The following is an 18,399-nucleotide window of genomic DNA, read 5'->3' as shown; positions in this document are numbered from 1 at the left end:
TGGGCCTTTTCCTTTCTGTGACACATCCTTTCAAGCCAGTGTCAGCCAGTCTCCTTTTTACTGTTGCAACAGATATTGTTGTCGTGCTCATTTCTACCAATTCTATGCGAATTTTGGGTGGAGTTTTGAATCTATTTCTCTTACTGGTAATTCTGATATATTTGTCATCACTTTTATTGTTTTATGAGGTCGTCCTGGTCGTGGTATGTCCTTATTGCTACCTTTTGTCTCCTGGCAGTGAAGGATGTATTGCACTCACCCTATAGACACACTACACTGTTTCACAAATTGGCAAATAGATAAACCTGCATGGCTAAGTGAAACAAGGTATGAATAGGTAAACAAACATATTAGGTAGGTACATAATGTTTATGTACACAACATTGTTTGCTGGATACTATTGTATCTTGATGTCCACAAACAAAAATCATGACATGTGTACAATTGTTGTAGTCTTCCTTTGCTTCCTCAACTGTACCCACATTATTAGACCTTATCTACAGAGAACTAGATGTCATTTATTGGGTGTATTGAAATTAATAAGCGGTGGTGTATAAGCTGATAGCCAAAAGCTAGGTTTAAATGCTGACTTTAGAAGTAGATGTGTGGTATCGCATACCGATACCATCCTACTGGTGTCTTAAAATTGGCTACAGAATTTCAAGTTTCTGTCAGGCACTGATAGCAGTTGCATGGGGACAAGTTTCAATACCGCAACTGCAAGGAACGATGAAAAAATAGCAGGGTGAAGCAATGATAATTTCCTCCTCTTCTTGTCAGGGAGAAATGATGTAATCAAAAATAGTTAAAGAGTTTTGCATTTTCTCGTAAATCAGAAAAATAATGTGGCTATTTTTTCTGTTCTACATTGTCTCAGCCTACACAATTACCTGTAGTTCTATGTGAATAAAAAAAGTAGAAAAGGCTAATGAAGATGTCCAAAAAATTTAGACAGTTCAAAAATGCAACATTCATTGACATGAACAGATTAGGGAAAAGCAGTTCATTGCTTCCACCACAAGAGACTCTGAAAGAAATTATGTCAATTGTGCAATTTCAGAAACAGTAGGTGTAAAATTACATATGCAGTGTGTGAATACACAATTCATGCCTCTGAAAGACAGAAGTGACGTGTCTTCAAAATTAAGTGTGTGTTATAATCAAACAGTAATTATTTTTCTCAGAATCAAGAGGGATGCTGAGGATGATGATTTTTTGGAAGCAGTAAACATTTCAGCATTTCTGCTTTGAGAGCTACAGTGTGTGTGAATCATATGTGACAAATACAGACTTATTCTCAAATGTGAACAAAAATAGAGATATAATATTCACATTGCTAGAAGTGAATATCTGCTGTGTTTGAAATAAACTGTTAGAATTGGGTAATATTTGTAGAGTTAAGAAGGTGATGTGGTTCATGTATCAGATCAGTGGTTGTTGTTGTTGTTGTTGTTGTTGTTGTGGTCTTCACTCCAGAGACTGTTTGATGCAGCTCTCCATGCTACTCTACCCTGTGCAAGCTTCTTCATCTCTGAGTAACTACTGCAACCTACATTATTCTGAGTCTGCTTAGTGTATTCATCTCTTAGTCTCCCTCTACGATTTTTACCCTCCATGCTGCCTCCAATACTAAATTGGTGATCCCTTGATGCCTCAGAAGATGTCCTACCACCCAATCCCTTCTTCTTGTCAAGTTGTGCCACAAACTCCTCTTCTCCCCAATTCTATTCAGTACCATTTCATTAGTTATGTGATCTACCCATCTAATCCTCAGCATTCTTCTGTAACACCATATTTCGAAAGCTTCTATTCTCTTCTTATCCAAACTATTTATCGCCAATGTTTCACGTCCATACATGGCTACACTCCATACAAATACTTTCAGAAATGACTTGCTGACACTTAAATCTATACTCGATGTCAACAAATTTCTCTTCTTCAGAAATGCTTTCCTTGCCATTGCCAGTCTACATTTTATATCCTCTCTACTTCAACCATCATCAGTTATTTTGCTCCCCAAATACCAAAGCTCCTTTACTGCTTTACGTGTCTCATTTTCTAATCTAATTCCCTCAGCATCAACCGAGTTAACTCGACTACATTCCATTATCCTCGTTTTGGTTTTGTTGATGTTCATCTTATATCCTGCTTTAAAGACACTGCCCAATCCATTCAACTCCTCTTCCAAGTCCTTTGCTGTCTCTGACAGAATTACAATGTCATCGGCAAACCTCAAAGTTTTTATTTCTTCTCCATGGATTTTAATACCTAATCTGAATTTTTCTTTTGTTTCGCTTAGTGCTTGCTCAATATACAGATTGAATAACATTGGGGAGAGTCTACAACCCTGTCTCACTCCCTTCCCAACCACTGCTTCCCTTTCGTGCCCCTCGACTCTTATAACTGCCATCTGGTTTCTATACAAATTGTAAATCGCCTCACGCTCCCTATATTTTACTCCTGCCAACTTTAGAATTTGAAAGAGAGTATTCCAGCCAACTTTGTCAAAAGCTTTCTCTAAGTCTACAAATGCTAGGAATGTAGGTTTGTCTTTCCTTAATCTTTCTCCTAAGGTAAGTCGTAGGGTCAGTATTGCCTCATGTGTTCCAACATTTCCACGGAATACAAACTGATCATCGCCGAGGTCAGCTTCTACCAGTTTCTCCACTTGTGTGTAAAGAATTTGTATTAGTATTTTGCAGCTGTGACTTATTAAAATGATAGTTTGGTAATTTTCACATCTGTCAACACCTGCTTTCTTTGGGATTGGAATTATTATATTCTTCTTGAAGTGTGAGGGTATTTCATCTGTCTCATACATCTTGCTCACCAGGTGGTAACGTTTTGTCAGGACTGGCTCTCCCAAGGCTATCAGTAGATATAGTGGAATGTAGTCTACTCCTGGAGTCTTGTTGCAACTCAGATCTTTCAGTGCTCTGTCAACCTCTTCACGCAGAATCATATCTCCCATTTCATCATCATCTACATTCTCTTCCCTTTCCATTATACTGTCATCAAGTACATCGCTCTTATCTAGACCCTCTATATACTTCTTCCACCTTTCTGCTTTCCCTTCTTTGCTTAGAACTGGGTTTCCATCAGAGCTCTTGATATTCATACAAGTGGTTCTCTTTTCTCCAAAGGTCTTTTTAATTTTTCTGTAGGCACTATCTATCTTACTTCTAGTGATATATGCCTCTACAGTCTTACATTTGTCCTCTAGCCATTTTGCACTTCCTGTCGATCTCATTTTTGAGACGTTTGTATTCATTTTTTCCTGCTTCATTTACTGCATTTTAATATTTTCTCCTTTCATCAATTAAATTCAATATTTCTTCTGTTACCCAAGGGTTTCTACTAGCCCTCGTCTTTTTACCTACTTGATCATCTGCTGCCTTCACTATTTCATCCCTCAAAGCTACCCATTCTTCTTCTACTGTATTTCTTTCCCCCATTCCTGTCAATTGTTCCCTTATGCTCTCCCTGAAACTCTGTACAACCTCTGGTTCTTTCAGTTTTTCCAGGTCCCGACTCCTTAAATTCCCACCTTTTTTCAGTTTCTTCAGTTTTAATCTACAGTTCATAACCAATAGATTGTGGTCAGAGTCCACATCTGCCCCTGGAAATGTCTTACAATTTAAAACCTGGTTCCTAAATCTCTGTCTTACCCTTATATAATCTATCTGAAACCTGTCAGGCTTCTTCCAAGTATACAACCTTCTTTTATGATTCTTGAACCAAGTGTTAGCTATGATTAAGTTGTGCTCTGTGCAAAATTCTACCAGGCAGCTTCCTCTTTCATTTCTTAGCCCCAATCCATGTCTGTGTGTCTGTGTATGTGCAGATGGATATGTGTGTGTGTGTGCGAGTGTACACCTGTCCTTTTTTTCCCCTAAGGGAAGTCTTTCCGCTCCCGGGATTGGAATGACTCCTTACCCTCTCCCTAAAAACCCACATCCTTTCGTCTTTCCCTCTCCTTCCTGAAGAAGCAACCATCGGTTGCGAAATCTAGTAATTCTGTGTGTGTGTTTGTGTGTTTTGTTCATGTGCCTGTCTGCCGGCGCTTTCCCGCTTGGTAAGTATATATATATATATATATATATATATATATATATATATATATATATATATATACCAAGCGGGATAGCGCCGGTAGATAGGCACAATGAATAAACCACACAAACAAACACACACACAGAATTTCGAGCTTTTGCAACCAGCGGCTGCTTCGTCAGGAAAGAGGGAAGGAAAAGGAAAGATGAAAGGAATGTGGGTTTTAAGGGAGAGGGTAAGGAGTCATTCCAATCCCGGGAGCGGAAAGACTTACCTTAGGGGGAAAAAAGGATAGGTATATGCTCGCACACACACACACACACACACACACACACACATATCCATCCATACATACACAGACACAAGCAGACATATTTAAAGGCATGGCCTTCCAGGAATTTCTCACTTCTAGCTTTGCCTCTCAATCTTTCTTGAAAAACCTTAATCCTACTCCCAACATCACCACAGCCGAAGCCCAGGCTATCCGTGATCTGAAAGCTGATCGATCCATCATCATTCTTCCGGCTGACAAGGGTTCCAAGACCGTGGTACTTGATCGTCGGGAGTATGTGGCTGAGGGACTGCGTCAGCTTTCAGACAACTCTACATACAAAGTTTGCCAAGGTAATCCCATTCCTGATGTCCAGGCAGAGCTTCAAGGAATCCTCAGAACCTTATGCCCCATACAAAACCTTTCACCTGACTCCATCAAACTCCTGACCCCACCGACACCTCGCACTCCTACCTTCTACCTACTTCCTAAAATTCACAAATCCAAACATCCTGGCCGCCCCATTGTAACTGGTTACCAAGCCCCCACAGAACGTATCTCTGCCTACGTAGATCAACACCTTCAACCCATTACATGCAGTCTCCCATCCTTCATCAAAGACACCAACCACTTTCTCGAACGCCTGGAATCCTTACCCAGTCTGTTACTCCCGGAAACCATCCTTGTAACCATTGATGCCACTTCTCTCTACACAAGTATCCCGCACATCCAGGGCCTCGCTGCAATGGAGCACTTTCTTTCACACCGATCACCTGCCACCCTACCTAAAACGTCTTTCCTCATCACCTTAGCCAGCTTCATCCTGACCCACAACTTCTTCACTTTTGAAGGCCAGACATACCAACAATTAAAGGGAACAGCCATGGGTACCAGGATGGCCCCTCATAAGCCAACCTATTTATGGGTCGCTTAGAGGAAGCCTTCTTGGTTACCCAAGCCTGCCAACCCAAAGTTTGGTACAGATTTATTGATGACATCTTCATGATCTGGACTCACAGTGAAGAACAACTCCTGAATTTCCTCTCCAACCTCAACTTCTATGGTTCCATCAGATTCACCTGGTCCTACTCCAAATCCCATGCCACTTTCCTTGACGTTGACCTCCATATGTCCAATGGCCAGCTTCACACATCCGTCCACATCAAACCCACCAACAAGCAACAGTACCTCCATTATGACAGCTGCCACCCATTCCATAGCAAACGGTCCCTTCCCTACAGCTTAGGCCTTCATGGCAAACGAATCTGCTCCAGTCCTGAATCCCTGGACCATTACACCAACAACCTGAAAACAGCTTTCGCATCCCACAACTACCCTCCCGACCTGGTACAGAAGCAAATAACCAGAGCCACTTCCTCATCCCCTCAAACCCAGAACCTCTCACAGAAGAACCCCAAAAGTGCCCCACTTGTGACAGGATACTTCCCGGGACTGGATCACACTCTAAATTTGCTCCAGCAGGGATACGACTTCCTAAAATCCTGCCCCGAAATGAGATCCATCCTTCATGAAATCCTCCCCACACCACCAAGAGTGTCTTTCCGCCGTCCACCTAACCTTCTTACCTCTTGGTTCATCCCTATGAAATCCCCAAACCACCTTCCCTACCCTCTGGCTCCTAACCTTGTAGCTGCCCCTGGTGTAAAACCTGTCCTATGCACCCTCCCACCACCACCTACTCCAGTCCTGTAACCCAGAAGGTGTACACGATCAAAGGCAGAGCCACATGTGAAAGCACCCACGTGATTTACCAACTGACCTGACTACACTGTGATGCTTTCTATGTGGGAATGACCAGCAACAAACTGTCCATTCGCATGAATGGACACAGGCAGACAGTGTTTGTTGGTAATGAGGATCACCCTGTGGCTTAACATGCCTTGGTGCACGGCCAGCACATCTTGGCACAGTGTTACACCGTCCGTGTTATCTGGATACTTCCCACCAACACCAACCTATCCAAACTCCAGAGATCGGAACTTGCCCTTCAATATATCCTCTCTTCTCGTTATCCACCAGGCCTCAATCTTCGCTAATTTCAAGTTGCCGCCACTCATACCTCACCTGTCATTCAACATCATCCTTGCCTCCACACTTCCGCCTCGACTGACATCTCTGCCCAAACTCTTTGCCTTTAAATAAGTCTGCTTGTGTTTGTGTATGTGTGTGTGCGTGAGTATATACCTATCCTTTTTTCCCCCTAAGGTAAGTCTTTCCGCTCCCGGGATTGGAATGACTCCTTACCCTCTCCCTTAAAACCCACATCCTTTCATCTTTCCTTTTCCTTCCCTCTTTCCTGACGAAGCAGCTGCCGGTTGCGAAAGCTCGAAATTTTGTGTGAGTGTATTTGTGTGTTATTTTATTGTGCCTGTCTACCGGCGATTTCCCGCTTGGTAAGTCTTGGAATCTTTGGTTTTAATATATATATTCGAAGATTCTATGACTTACCAAGTGGGAGAGTGCCAGTAGATAGGCACAATAAAAAAACATGCAAACACACACACACACACACACACACACACAAAATTTTGGGCTTTCGCAACCGATGGTTGCTTCTTCAGGAAAGAGGGAAGGCGAGGGAAAGATGGAAGGATGTGGGTTTTAAGGGAGAGGGTAAGGAGTCATTCCAATCCCGGGAGCGGAAAGACTTACCTTAGGGGGAAAAAAGGATAGGTATACACTCGCACACACACACACACACACACACACACACACACACACACACACACACACACACACACACACACATATCCATCCACACATATACAGACATAAGCAGACATATTTAAAGGCCGCCAGTTGCGAAAGCTCGAAATTTTGTGGTGTTTTTTTTTTTTTTTTTTTTTTTTTTTTTTTTTTTTTTTTTTTTTTTTTTTTTAATTGTGCCTATCTACCGGCACTTTCCCACTTGGAGAGGGAGGGAAAGTAGGGTAGGGGTGACGGACAGAGAAATGCTGCTGGGGAGTGCACAGGAATGAGATGGAGAGAGGGTAGGGCAGCTGTGTGAAGTTGGGAGGTTAGATGGAGGGCAGGCTTGTTGGATTGAGTAGGAGCAGCTGAAGCAAATTGGGGAGAAGCTGTTGAGGTTCTGGAAGAATGTGGATATGGTGTTCTCACTCTTGATCCAGATCACAAAGATGTCGTCAGTGAATCTGAGTCAGGTGATGGGTTTAGGAAGCACAAGCCCCCTTCCTCAATGTTGCTCTCCACCTCAAAGATGGCTACATCAGTACCTCTGTCCATATAAAACCTACTAACCACCAGCAATATCACCACTTTGACAGCTGCCACCCATTCCACACCAAGAAGTCCCTTCCATGCAGCGTAGCTGCCCATGGTCATCACGTGTGCAGTGATCAGCGGTCCCTCTCAAAATATACCAAGGGTCTCACTGAAGCCTTCTCAGACCGTAATAACTTCCCAGACTTATACAAAAGCAAATCTCCCATGCCTTATCTTTCCAGTGTCTCACTGTCTATTCACAAGGGAGCACTCCCCTTGTAACTCAGTATCACCCAGGACTGAAGAAACTGAATTACATTCTCTGCCAGGTTTTTGATGACATATCATCATGCCCTGAAATGAGTAATGTCCTGCCCACTGTTCTTCCCAGTCCTCCCACAGTGGTACTCCACAATGCACTGACCCTACAAAATATACTCGTCCATCCCTACACAACCCCTGCTCCTCCCAACCCCTTACCTCATGGTTCATATCCCTGTAATAGACCTAGATGCAAGACCTGTCACATACGACCTCCCGCCACTGCCTATTCCAGTCGAGTCACAAACATTACCTATCCCATGAAAGGCAGGGCTACCTGTGAACCCAGCCACGTGATCTACAAGCTAAGCTGCAACCACTGTGCTGCATTCTATGTGAACATGACAACCAACAAGCTGTCTCTCCACATTGCCGAAAATGACATTCTTCATTTCAATGGCTGCTTCACAGCCTGTGCCATACAGATCCTTCCCACCAACACCAGCTTTCTGAATTGCACAGATGCGAACTTTCCCTGAAATATATCCTACATTCTCGTGACCCTCCTGGTCTCAACCTTCATTAGCCATTTTCCTCTCCCATCCAGCTCCTTCCCTGTTCACTTTCCAGCATTACACAGCCCTCATTCCACCATCTCTCCTTTTCTGCTAACCCCCCCCCCCTCCACCCCCACTTCTTCCTGCCAGCCAGTCCTCCATTTAACCTCCCAACTGTACATAGCTGGCCAATCCTCTCTCCACCTCGTCCCTGTGTGCTCCCCAGCAGCACTTCATGCCCTGTACCCCTACCCTACTATCCCTTCCCTTTACCCTTCGCACCCCAGCCTCCACCATACCTCCACCCAGTCGCCACTCCCATCATACGCTGGCGTTGTTGCTGACAGTGTGGCTTCATTTGCCAGAGAGTGCAGTCTCCAGTCATGTGTGTGTGCGTGTGTGTGTGTGTGTGTGTGTGTGTGTGTGTGTGTGTGTGTGTGTGTGTGTGTGTTTGCGGGGAGGGGGAGGGGGGAGAGGCCTCTCTGGCCAAAAGCCTATTTGTGACAGTCTTTTTGTAGTGCCTGTCTGTGGTTCAGCAGCTCCGCTATATGGTGAGTAGCAACTCTCCTTTTCATAATATTGTTACATTTTTTAGTATACTGTTTGTACACACAATATAAGACAAGTGTAAACATAATTAATTTACAATTACAGTAGTCATTGTGGCTACAATGCTAACACAATCAAAGTACATAACAACATAAATTGACATACTAGATTGTTTCTACATTTGATAGTTAGTAAGAAGAGTACATGATTAACATAAAGTAAACTATAGTTTGAAATGACATAATACATAATTAATGATATGAATATAATAGAGGGAAACATTCCACGTGGGAAAAATGTATCTAAAAACAAAGATGATGTGACTTACCAAACAAAAGTGCTGGCAGGTCGATAGACACACAAACAAAAACTAACATACACACAAAATTCAAGCTTTTGTAACGAACAGTTGCTTCTTCAGGAAAGAGGGAAGGAGAGGGAAAGACAAAAGGATGTGGGTTTTAAGGGAGAGGGTAAGGAGTCATTCCAATCCCGGGAGAGGAAAGACTTACCTTAGGGGGAAAAAGGACAGGTGTACACTCGCACACACACACATATCCATCTGCACATACACAGACACAATATTATTAACATTTGGTAAATGATATTTACTCATTATGATGTTCCAGAAACTCAGAGACAGAGTAGGAGCAGTGCTCAAGCAAGAACTCTTTCAACCTTACCTTAAACATATCTAATGTTAGGCATTTAAAGGAAGAAGGCATATAGTTATATAATATACCTCTAGTATGATATATTCCTCATTTGCATAAGTCTGTAATTATTCTTTCCAGTCAGACTCCTGAAATCATTCATTGTCTTTGAGAACTGAGTGATAGCTGTGCCACTTCACTCAGAGGACTTGAAAACAAACTGAACGCAACAGACACATCTGTGAAGGATCTGCTTGGTGCCAAGTTATGAGCATAGCATACATTTCTTTGGAATATTATCACACCTGTTAATGGTACATTTTGGAAGCATTTCGTCTTGCATCCTTTTGACAGGCCTTTGCTATTGTAGCTATGGAAGAATAGAGAAGGTTGGAGAAGAAGAATTAGAGACACACTGTTATTGTAGATGCCGATAAAAATTGTAAACACCAATGTCTACAAGGGGTTGTTAAAAAGTTTTAATCATCACTTTGAAAAATTCAAGCTACAATCATGAAACCTGATGAATATATCAGCCCTTCTGTTCATATTCACCATTCAATGCAACACATTTCTGTCATGAGGAATGATTTCATTGGGACATTTCTTGTAGTTGTCTGTACTTTGGATGTTCAGGAAAGGTTCCACCTTGAAAGTTACCTTGGTGTCATTCTGGAAAATGCCTGCCATGCAATGGTTTCTTCATCTGAGGAAAGAGGAAGAAGTCACTTTGTATCATCTCATTGGAATACAAGGATAGACAATGTTGATAGCCCAAAGAAGCTGTAAATGTGGCTGTTTCCTGTGCAGACACATTGCTGTGGAGCAGTGGTACTTTATCTTGACAGACTGCTATCAAGCAATGTGGTGCAGCAGTGGTCAGCACACTGGACTTGTTTTCAGGAAAATGACAGTTCAAATCCTTCTGCAACCTTGTGAGGAGATTGGTCTGCTGCTGTGTGGGCACTTGGGTGTCTGTATGGTTGTGTGTATCAATGTGTGTACTATTTCTACTAGAGACAGAAAAAGAGCTCAAAAGCTAGTGTAAATACTGTTTTCTGCTGTGTGTTTATATGCTCCACACACCAGGCAGCTACATTTGAGAATAGTTGCCTTTCCTTTATTTTACATATTATTCCATGCAGGGATTTCCCTTATTTTTTACATAAGCTACAGATGGAAGTAAAGCCACATGGGTGAGTCATGAGTCATGCTTTGATAGCAAAGTTGGTAGAGGTCTTGCCCGCGAAATGCAAAGATCCTAGGTTCAAGACCCAGTTTGGCACATAGATTTAATCTGTCATGAAATTTCAACTTCTTTAGATGTCTGACATGGAGTCTACCACATTCTTGTCACTGGACAACATGAGGAAGGAAGAGCTATCTCCTCCTGCCCCAGTGTGACAGAGTTTTGTTTTATGTGCTAACTGCAATTACAAAAATTATGTACATTTTAATTGTTATTACATCAATACTTTTAGTGATAGCTGTAACACATTTTTTACTGGTAATTGTATGCAGACAAAGATGTAATATTTCATAAATGACATATCTCAATAAGTGTTTCTTTTCTTAACTCTTTCCATATCCTTAAATGTTCTTTTTTCTGATCAGAATTATGAAAAACACTTTGTATACACGTCTTAACATTTTCATAACTTTTTATCTCTGAAGCTGTGAATGATACAGGTACTATCACTTACTTTTCAAGTTTCTGTGACAAGATCAAGCAAACCACATTTTTTATGATTTGAAGTTTTAATAACTGCTAGGAAACACTGTTTATATGCACTTAAAAAAAATTATGGACCTTGCTAAGGCTTCTTAAATAGCATTAATAGTGTCCAATAAATATAGCATTTCAATTTCTCTATTCCTGCTAAAGTTAAGGTTATTCTTAATTTTATAGGAAGTTGGAGAAGAGTCAAAACTGGTGAGAAGTTTTGAACGCATTAGATCTATTGTAAGGAAGAAAAGACAGGCACGAGAAAAGACTGACAATGAACAAAACATGCGACTGGAGCAAATGGTACGAGAAGTTATGACAAGGCATGCAGCTGAAAAAAGAAATCCATCCAGTGTTCGTGAAACGATTATAAGTATTCCAGAAAAGAAGCAACCTCTAACAACTGAATGTTCAGCAAGCCTGCCTTCAGATGTCAGTGATTCAAGAACGTTGAAAGATGCAGAAAATCAGGAGAAAAATGTCATCACTAAAGAAATTAAAAATTCTCCATGTATCACTAATAGACACTCTGTAAACATTCCTGCTATCTCTCCAAAGCCAACAACTGAGAAATATCATTCAATGAGCGTGCAAGATTCTTTAAACAAACATGCAGAAGAGAAGCGATATTCACTAGTACTTCAGAAAGCTGTTGACCTTGAAGACACAGAGATTGAGGACCTGATCAACAACTCTGAATCCAGACTGCAGCATCAAGAGACAGCAGTGTTGGAGACAGTCCAAGAGGCATCCGATACTCCAAAACACACTGTCCACAAACAGCTCTCTCTTGCAACTAACCAAACAAGTAGCAAAGGTAAGCAGTTGTCCAGAAAGATTTAGATGTGCTTTAACTTCACTTCTTTACAAGCTTTCATCTGCACAAACTGACTTCTATTACTATGTTTTGTTGGTGTGTTGATATCAGTGCTATTTCTGTGTATTCTGTGCACATACTATGGCAACAGCTTTATGTTTTTAATGACAGTATTGTGTGATATTAGAACGCTTCTATCTGTTTTGGACAGTCTCTTTCAGATGGGCAAAAGATGACTAACAGATTTCCTGTCTGCTAGAAAATGTGTGTTAGCAGAGAGATGTAGTCTTATCACTTCACAGATATGATGGATGTGACATTAAAAACTAGAACAGGAAATATAGTAAAACTATTTATGTGCTGCATAGAAAAACACACTCTGTCTCTGTTGTAGCTGGCGGCATTTACTGAGCAACACTATCCTCCTCACTGCTGATAGCATTAGAGTTGATGTACATGTCTGTTGTATCCCACTATCTGTTTCTTGTGGTGTAATATTTGATGTATCAATTTTGTTCTTCACTTCTTTGGCATGGATCAAACTGGTTCCAGTTTATGTCTATCTTTTAGTATATACATTTTTTTTTTTTAATTTATAAAACTCTCTTTCAATTTAAGTTCTATTTGATTATTGACTTTTATTTAAGTGGGTGTGTTTTACTGAAAAACTGAATGGATTTGTTTAATTACTCGCTGTAAGGATATTAATTTAGGGTTAATAATCCATTTAAGAAAGCACTACAGCATTCACTAATTTTAAAAGTTTTTATTTTTAAATGACACAGACTCAGTTGCCCAGCAGTAGTGTTTCCATGATCTGATAACTTTTCCGATCAAAGGACTCTGCGGGGGAGAAAAAAAGAAAAAAAAATGCTGCTTAGCAGGAGGTAATGAACATTGCTGAGAAATTTGAGTAATGGAAAAATATTCTGAATGAAAATAAGTAGTGGGCAAAATAAAACTGGCCTGGAAAATATTTATAACACTGATGTGGAACTCACACTTGTTAATGAAAAGGAGAATTGCCCATCACAGAAAATGCTGGAAAGTGTGATTTTGGTTCACCAGTCAGCTACTGTCACATGTTTGTGATGTGTATCACCTGCATTTTCTGTCTCAAGTATTTTGTTGTGTCATTACATTTGAGTGAGTGAGAGGGACCAGACGTGTTTAGTGACCAGTTTGAATAGAACGCAAGATGGTGCTCATGATGGAACAGCTTATATTCATTCTCAGGTATTGTGCAAATCACAATTAATGGAAAACGTGTGCAGAACTGTTTGCAAAACAGTTTAAGACTCAAAGTGTTTTGGTGAAACCTCCAGCAAAGTATACAATGTAAAAATGAGTACCAAACTGGTGTGAAACAGGTTCTAACTATCCAAAAAGTGTTTAAACACCATAAAATATTGCCCAACTGAAGTAAACACAGAAACAAAGCCTGATGACATTTCATTGCCATTTCAAGTGGGAATTAAGAGATTGTAGTGTCAAAAGATAATCATGGATCATATGCATGTGTACCTGTGGGGGCAGAATGAAGGGTCAGGTATAGTGCACTAATCCTTGCACAGTGAAAGAGCTACAGCAGAACACAGAAAATGCTATTGCTGCTGTCCTTTAGACAGAACTCCTAGGTGTGTCTAACAGTTCGATACATGGAGCACAGCACTGTGTGGGCATCAGTGGTAGCCATTTCCAGAATCTTCTTTGGTTTTCATTAACAAGGGTCAATCCCTCATCAGCATTATTGTGAATACTTTTCGGGCCAATTTTATTGTGCCCACATTATATGTAAAAACAAGAAATCTGACCATGACTACTTTACAGTTAACAGCTGTTCAGTAAAATATTTTCATTGAATACAAAAATGATAGATGCAAACACTTGGAGCCTAAAAATAATTTCTACAGGAAATAAGAAAATTAGAAGGAAGAAACAAAACATTTAATGGAAAGGATACATTGCTTCTCAGCAGATAGAAGAGGTGTTGAGTCGTGGACAGGCAAAGGAAAAGAAGTACTAGAAATATTTGAGCTTTCAGGTGAAGTCCTTCTTCAGAAGTAGAACTTCCACACAACAATATCTCACACACACCTGACCATTGTCTCAGGGCATTAAGGCCGGCTTATGTCAGACCTTAGTGCCTCAAGTTAGTGTCCATGTATGTTTGAGTGTTGTGTGAATGTGAAAAAGTTCTGTTTCTGAAGAAGGACTTTGCCCAGAAGCTCAACTATTTCTAGTATTCCTTTTCCTCATGCTTGTCTGTGACTCAATGCTTCCTTGATGTGGTGAGTAGCAATCTATCCTTTCCACAGTGCTGTTATTCCATTCTGGACATTCTACTGACTGAAATAGAACACTAAATTGATAATGATAGACTGTAAAAGTTCAAAATCAGGTAATTGGACTTTTTCCCCACTATTTTGTTTATATGGTCCACATAATTGCTGCTTATGTTATGCCATAGGCTTGCAGCAGCGATAAAGTAGGACATGTTGTCATCACTGCATACCATATCCTCTACTTTTGTGAGTTCAAGCTAAGGACTCAAACTTGCCATGCTCACCCTCTGAATACTGAGTATGTGCTGCCCAACTGATCTAAGAGAGGTTTGGCATTGAAGAGGATGTTTTCAATGTATATGTGACTTGTTCCTGCTCTCAGTGTGCACAAATTCTTGTAAGATACATCTATGGGCTCATACGAATATTCAGCATTGAATTAATTGGTATGCTAATACTGTAATATTTGCTTTCATATTTTCCAAGAGATCAACACATCTTTGTTATACATTAGTACCTCATGTTAGATGTAATTGTAATGAAATCAGAAGGTTGCATAAAACAAGAGTGATAAGGGAAGGTAAACTAAACTGCAATATGCTGTATTTAACAATCAATAGAAACTGCATAATAATAATAATAATTCTAGAACAACAGTCGACAACTGGCAGACCACGGTTCAGATCTGGACCGCAGAAGGTCAGAAAGGGAACTGCAAACAATATTTTGAAAGTGCAACGTGTATCAAAGAGAATCATTCAATTTGGCATGTCTATATTTTTTAAACTAATAAACATTTACAATGAATTTTGTTTTTCGATCAACAGGAAACTCAAAAAGTGCCCCCCCCCCCCCTGCCCACCACCACCAGGTGTTCAATGCGCCCCCAAGATGCACAGCATATGTCAATGTGGTATTCGAATTGTTCCCAAATTGCAGCAAGTATGTCTTGAGTGACAACTTCCACAGCTGCTGTTATGCGATGCCTCAGTTCATTCATTGTTGTAGGTAATAGAGACACATAAACGGAGTCTTTTGTAAACCCCAAGAAGAAATAACCACATACAGTAAGGTCCAGTGACGTTACAGGCCAGTAATGTATGACTGAATCCCGATCAATCATTCAGTAATCCTTTGATTAAAAAATTCCCACACTTCCAGATCCCAGTATGACAGTGTCCCATCCTGTTTGTAAATGAAGTACTTCAAATTAGTCTCCAACTGTGGAAAAAGAAAGTTCTCATGCATATCTGGACAATGTTCTCGGGGAAAAAAGTGGACCATACACCTTTTCCCATGAAACTGCACGAAACACATTACATTTTGTGAAGTCCCTCTCATGTTGTACAACTTCATGTGGTTGTTGCGTACCCCATATTCTCACATTATGACAGTCCACCTTTCTGTTTAAATGGAATGTTTCCTCATCATTAAACACTAAGTGTGGAAGAAAACAGTCATCTTCCATCTTGCCAAGAACGAAATTACAGAACTCCACACGTTGTTGTTTGCCACATTCACAGAGAGCTTGTAGTATCTGTATTTTGTATTCTTTCATGTGTAAATGTCGGCACAAAACATGCCAGATGGACATTGGGGGCATGTTGAGCTGTCGAGCGGCACAGTGAACAGATTGCTGTGGACTCCTTGTGAAACTATGGCGGATACATTCAACGTCTGTATCAGACACTCAGGAACGGCCCGGCAATTTGCCTTTACAAAAACAACCTGTTTCTTGAAATTGTTGATGCCATCATCTAAAGCTCTGTGCTGTGGGAGGATCCACACCATACCTAATACAAAAATCAAGCTGAACAGTTATTACTGACCCACACTGCACAAAATGTAGAACACAAAACTCTTTCTGTTGTCTTGATGCCAGTTTTACTAGAACTGAAGTGGGTGCACACTGTAGTAGCTACCTAACGGGAACCATGTAAAACTTGAGAGTTTGCTCTTTCCAACAGTACATTGTTCATGCACATATTTTAAATAACATAATATAGACTGGATTATTCTTTTTGATACAAGAAAATTATTTAAAAAATTATTTTTCTGTAGACAACAATATGTTTGGGTTGTTTGGTGCCACCTTTACTACTTTTAATAGTGTTTTACAAGTAATTGAGTGACTTAATTTAAGTTGTTGATGGTTAGATAGTAGATTAAATACAGAATCACTACACTGCATAATGAAGGAGGGCATGCTGGAGAGTGGAAGCAGAGGGGAGCAAGTTGGCTGGCCTGCACAGCATTTTGTGTTGATCCACACAAAAGTTCTGCACACCAGAAGGCAACATGAGCATTTTATTTAATGAAATAGGAGATTTTATAAGTTGATCTTTGATTCTGCAACCTACGAAGCCTCTTTCAATTGGAGCAAGTATATTCATTTTAACAAAATTTTTGTGTCTGTAATTCGAATCAAAGCTTAACACCACTTTATGAAATTTGGAAGTTTTCTTTTGGGCAGGTGTACATGGTGATGGTAACCTGTGACATGGAAGTGGCTCCTTTACAGTGTGTCAGTATGCGGTTTGTGCTGGCCAACAGTATTTTTTATAAAGAACAAATCTAAATAAAATAGACAAATTTTATCGTCACTTCGTGAAGAGTTGTTGCGACCTCTTACAGAGCTGTCATTAATTTGTCTTGTAATAACAAGAAGCTTATGATGTGTCCTTGTATTGATATGTATCCTAAAGTTTGTGGAATGAACATAATTTTTTTATGCCTGGAGCTGTTCGAGTTTACCTCATATGCAACAAAACGATCACTTGTGTTAAACATGCCAATTTAAAGCAACACTACCAAACATCTCATCAACAGTTCTATAAGGTTTTTCCTCTGGATGGAGAAGCTCATCAAAAAAGGCCTAGCATTACAAAATCATCCTATGAGTCGGCAAGCAAAATCTGCCAAAAAAGTGTTGCATGCGTGTTGGGTGCTTAATAAACAGCACAAGCCATTTCTTGACTCTGAAATAGAAAAAAAGATACATTGGAAGTGGCCGCATCACTTTTTGAAGAGAAAAAGGACATTGTTGCCACAATTCATGATATTCAATGTCAGCAACAAGCAACCAAAATTTTTACTGCTGACAGTAAAAGAAGTTTGCTTGAACTTCTACAGAAGATGCCCTGCAACACCACAGCTCTTGATGGATCATGTGACATTTGTAATGAAGAACAAATGTCCACTGTCATGTGATTTTTGGATACTGAAAGCAAATCATGTAGGAAATAATTGCTATCAATATTGCCATTTAAAAACAAGATTTGTGGAGAAGACTTATTCAAGACTTCTGATGATTGTATGAAAAGCATCAACCATTAGTTATGATAAAATGATGTCTGACAACCGAAGGGGACCCAGGGATGGCTGGCATAAAAAAGGCGCTAGTTAAGAGAATCAAGGATAAGAATGCAGGGCTACATCTTGTGTTGTTGTCATGGTCTTCAGTCCAAAGACTGGTTTGATGCAGCTCTCCATGCTACTCTATCCTGTGCAAGCTTCTTCACCTCCCAGTACCTACTGCAACCTACATCCTTCTGAATCTGCTTAGTGTATTCATCTCTTGGTCTCCTCCTACATTTTTACCCTCCACACTGCCCTCAAATATTAAATTGGTGATCCCTTGATGCCTCAGAAGATGTTCTACCAACCGATCCCTTCTTCTAGTCAAGTTGTGCCACAAATTTCTCTTCTCCCCAATTCTATTCAGTACCTCCTCATTAGTTGTGTGATCTACCCATCTAATCCTCAGCATTCTTCTGTAGCACCACATTTCGAAAGCTTCTATCCTCTTCTTGTCCAAGCTATTTGTTGTCCATGTTTCACTTCCATACATGGCTACACTCCACACAAATTCTTTCAAAAATGACTTCCTGAAACTTAAATCTATACTCGATGTTAACAAATTTCTCTTCTTAAGAAACGCTTTCCTTGCCATTGCCAGTCTACATTTTATATCCATACTACTTT

The 18,399-nt window shown here is 40.4% G+C and overlaps 1 protein-coding gene across 1 annotated transcript in view; it reads left to right on the top strand.

The window, feature by feature from the left end:
* LOC126273220 (sodium channel protein 60E-like) overlaps positions 1-18,399 on the top strand; it is a 295,045-nt gene that overhangs the window by 149,991 nt on the left and 126,655 nt on the right. The window contains exon 16 of the mRNA XM_049976764.1: positions 11,497-12,130. Within this exon, the coding sequence (XP_049832721.1) occupies positions 11,497-12,130 (634 nt within the window). The remainder of the gene's footprint in view (positions 1-11,496; positions 12,131-18,399) is intronic.

This window comes from Schistocerca gregaria, chromosome 5 (genome assembly GCF_023897955.1).
Source record: "Schistocerca gregaria isolate iqSchGreg1 chromosome 5, iqSchGreg1.2, whole genome shotgun sequence".
Taxonomy (NCBI): Eukaryota; Metazoa; Arthropoda; class Insecta; order Orthoptera; family Acrididae; genus Schistocerca; species Schistocerca gregaria.
The sequence above is the reverse complement of the archived record's forward strand: the minus strand, read 5'-3'. Positions and strand labels throughout refer to the sequence as shown.